At 37.2% G+C, this 3,858-nt stretch overlaps 1 protein-coding gene across 1 annotated transcript; it reads right to left on the bottom strand.

The window, feature by feature from the left end:
• Positions 1-6: 6 nt before the first annotated feature.
• LOC145719845 (BRCA1-associated RING domain protein 1-like) lies at positions 7-2,945 on the bottom strand (the record flags this gene model as incomplete). The annotated part of the gene is made up of 2 exons (XM_081811442.1): positions 7-1,672; positions 2,781-2,945. Coding segments are annotated over 2 exons (498 nt in total), but the record flags the coding sequence as incomplete, so codon positions are not given.
• Positions 2,946-3,858: the final 913 nt, after the last annotated feature.

Genomic DNA, 3,858 nt, shown 5'->3' with positions numbered 1-3,858 from the left:
TACTAATGTTCATTCACTTCAGACTCAGTATTCCCATCCAGTGCTTCACAAATCTCCAGCCCGTCAGAGACCAAACCTGGCAGGTCCCGCAGTGTCTCCCTTCCCATGTCTTTCATAGAAGTATGCTCAGTTTCTAGGAAGACTTATTAAAGAATTCTTCTTACAAATATTTTTAAATGATCTAATTTACCTTGTCAATTCATTAACAAACAAGAACACTCCAATCAGAGTAACCTCCCCAGGACTCCCCAGGCTCAGGCGGCATCCTGTCTCCTCTCTGTGGTCTTGTATTGGGAGACAGCCCTTCCCACTCCTGCCTTTAGACTTATTGTGATGGCCTTTTGTACCACCTGGACAAAATCTGTTCTAATCAGATAATCCCCAACTTCTGCCTCCACAGCAATCTAAAAATGGAAAAATAAAAAACTTCACAAAAGAAGAAATTAAGACCTTCAAAAACAATTATTTCAGCAATATGTAGCGAGGTCTACAGGAAAAAGGACTAGCCCCTAATTTAATTAACATCTGATTGACAACTTACTAATCTGGTGAGACCTTCTAAGGAATACTGATACTAAAATTTGTTAGAGAAAATGCTCTATGTATATGTACATATACTGTAGATAAACACAGTCACAAACTGATAGCTAACAATAAGCAAATATATACAATAAAATATGTACCATGAGTCCAATGTTGATTTTCACCACCGAAGAAAAATGCTATGGTTTAAATCATGATTTCTTGATGAATACGTAAGATAAAAAGAAGAGATAAAAACGTAGGAACTGACATCCACGTAAATTATAAAAAACTAAACACAATGTAAGATGAAGAGAATTGTAGACAGAAGAATTTAAACCTATGGTGGTACATTCAGACCAGGTACTCTATTACAATAAAGCCAGAATCAATTATTTGACAATATTCTTTGTTTACTAAGGATGGGAAGTATTTTTGCTGGTGGCAAGTGTGGTTTACTTTCATCAAAGAACATTAAAAGGCTGAGAGAGTAACGATACTGCTTGTATATTTAACCAATAGTTCTGGTACTCTCTCATTAATCTTTGATAGCTGATAATTTGAATAAAAAGACATGATGAATCAAAACATACACCAGTTTTAAAAAGAAAAATCCTTCAAAGCAATTTCAGCTTCTAAATGGTAAACACAGAATGAATTCTAAGTCTGGCCTAAGTTTTGTTTTGTTTTTTAATTCAAGGAAAACCTATGTATGAACGAGTCTACCTATTATAAAAATGTGAATGATCAAAACAGTGCAACGGCTGGGCTCTCACACCGTGTGAGTTCAATTTGAAACGTACATCTGGTGCAATATTCAGCTGTCAAGAGGGAGCAACTCAAAGGACATCACACAATCAATAAACCAGCTGGAAGGAGCCATCCAGACTTTGCCCTGCCGAACCCTCTCTGGGCGATGATTAGACAAATCTTCGTAGATGATATACTGTGTGCAGAAGCGCTGATCGGAATCAGGTCTCGCGTGGTACGCAACTGTATTGATGGTCTGAGTCACGTCACTGTCTGGCTTGGGCTTTCTACTAAGGACCTGGCCCCCTGCTGCAGCGACAAGCTTAATAAGGTTGTCCTTTGGATGGTGTTTGAAGGTTCCCCCAAAATAGAAGTAGCATCCATCAAACAGCTTTGGCAACTGAAATAACAAGAAAAGGCTTGTTAAAAGCAGATCAAAACATTTAAAAACACTGCATATGAATGAGGAAAATAAAAATAAGTAGTCATGAGCTGTTAAGAGGCTGCTTAAATGAAGTGCTGGGATAAACCGTATTTCAAGTGCATTATTTGGGTCAAGGAAAGTACTTCGATATTTATAGGCTTCCTAGTTGCAATCTTTCTCCTAAAACTCAGCCATCATCTCAGGAACTTCACTCTCCTCAGATTTTAGGTGTTAGGGTGTGCTGTGTGTGGATGTTTCTGATACACACACACACATATTTTTAAAAAAGCAAACAGAAATTTCTCGTCAAACTTCCTTTATCAGAATGTTATTCACATTTGGTGGGACTTAAAGCCCCAAGAACTCCTAGGGTATCTGAACAGTGCTTCAGGGATACCCAGGCTACACTTAATAAAATTATACAAGTAACATCATTTCTGTGGATCTTGACCCAGTTCTGTCCATCCTTACTCAGGTCTCTCTATGTGACCAATCTCCGCTCTCGAGGACAGCCCCGGTGAGAATGTGGCCTCCAGGGTTCTAGACACATACAACACAACACATACAATACATTATGAAGCCATGGCTAGGCATCCAGCTAGCCACGAAATACACCTCTTTGTGCTTTATGGAAAAAAAAGTTCCACAACTGCCTTCTATGCAAATTTTTCTTTGTCATTTCCTATATATATATATATATATATATATATATACACGCACAGAGGATAATGGAATATTACCCATTAAAACTGCAATATGTGGCAATAAAGACATATGGGAACTAAATCCAAGCAGCAGCCGTAAGTCTTCTTTCAAGTTACTCTCTGATCTGAGACTTACCTCAGATTCTGAAAGGTTTATGGGAATGTTCAAGATGCCAACAGTCCATTAACAGCATGAAATTATCACCTTCTGGGTTTTACTGCTCATTGTGATCATCTCTCAGAATCAAGTGCTTGAAACAAGCACAATTAAAATTTTAATCAGTCACCTGTACTTGTCGAAAGGGCAAGAGAAGTTTTCCTGATGGTGATACTATTAAGTTATAATAAGCCCAATGACAGTAGTATCCAAAGACAAATACCAGCTGTTCCTTGTTGAGCCTGCTTTGCCGTGGACCTTCAGGGATCTCGTATTTTTCTTCCTGTTCACATGCTTTTCTCTGTAGACATGCTTTCACCCCTAACCAAAAAAAAAAAAAAAAAAGGATAAAAGCAAAGTAAGTATCGAGTACTGGTTTCTCACTGAAACAAGTAATTTACCTAGGTGATTTTTCTTCTCCGCGGTTGTTTTAACTGTTGTTCTGAAACAGAAATAGAAACCTTACTTATGTTAAAACAAAATGTAATAAAAATGGCTTTCCATATAAATATAAGGAATCTTCCCTTCAGAGAACTGAGCAGTGAAGTGTACTGAACACTAATTTTAGTTCCTTTTCTGAAAAACCTAAATCAATATGCTATTTCACATGCAATTATAAAAATCTAAATTTTTATTTATAGCAATTACCAAAAGGAAGGTAGATAAAAAGGCCCTCATTTAGTTAAGCCCACACTGATTTGAACTTGAGGGCTTATCTCCTGCACTGCTCATTTCCACAGTTCTTTGTCTAACCCCGTTAGACTCTAAAGTGAGCTGACGTAAGGAAAGTGCTTAAGTCCAGAGCACCTAGCTCAGATGGCCACCCAGCAGAGACACGACAGTGTTTGTTAAATAGTAAGCAGAGCTTGGGACGTGTTTGGAATTTGACAGGTACACAGTTGGAAGTCTCCAGGCTAGAGATGACTTGGTGAATATTTCAAATGCTTTAGAGCTGCTTCAATAAAGATGTTCCAAGATACTGCTTAATATATAAAAGTCGCGAGATTTTAACAACTGAATTCTCCATCTCTCCAAAAGCAGAGCTTTGTCAAGAGATTGAATTTTTCTTAACTTGGAATTATTAATGCATATTCAAATTCAACACTCAACCTTGGGATAGCTGTAATTCCAGAACTATCATGTGATTCTTTGTTAATTTTACTTATGCTTTGGTATACCTTTCCTCCAATGTTTTTAATACAAAAATCCTATTTAGCCAACTTTGTTATGCTGAACTTCTGAATCTTATTATTCTCACTAACTCATAAATACAATCGTTCTATAAAAATTGTTGGGTTTCT

This window comes from Leptonychotes weddellii, unplaced genomic scaffold (assembly GCF_054177405.1).
Source record: "Leptonychotes weddellii isolate Sample4059 unplaced genomic scaffold, ASM5417740v2 HiC_scaffold_7687, whole genome shotgun sequence".
NCBI lineage: Eukaryota > Metazoa > Chordata > Mammalia > Carnivora > Phocidae > Leptonychotes > Leptonychotes weddellii.
The sequence above is the reverse complement of the archived record's forward strand: the minus strand, read 5'-3'. Positions and strand labels throughout refer to the sequence as shown.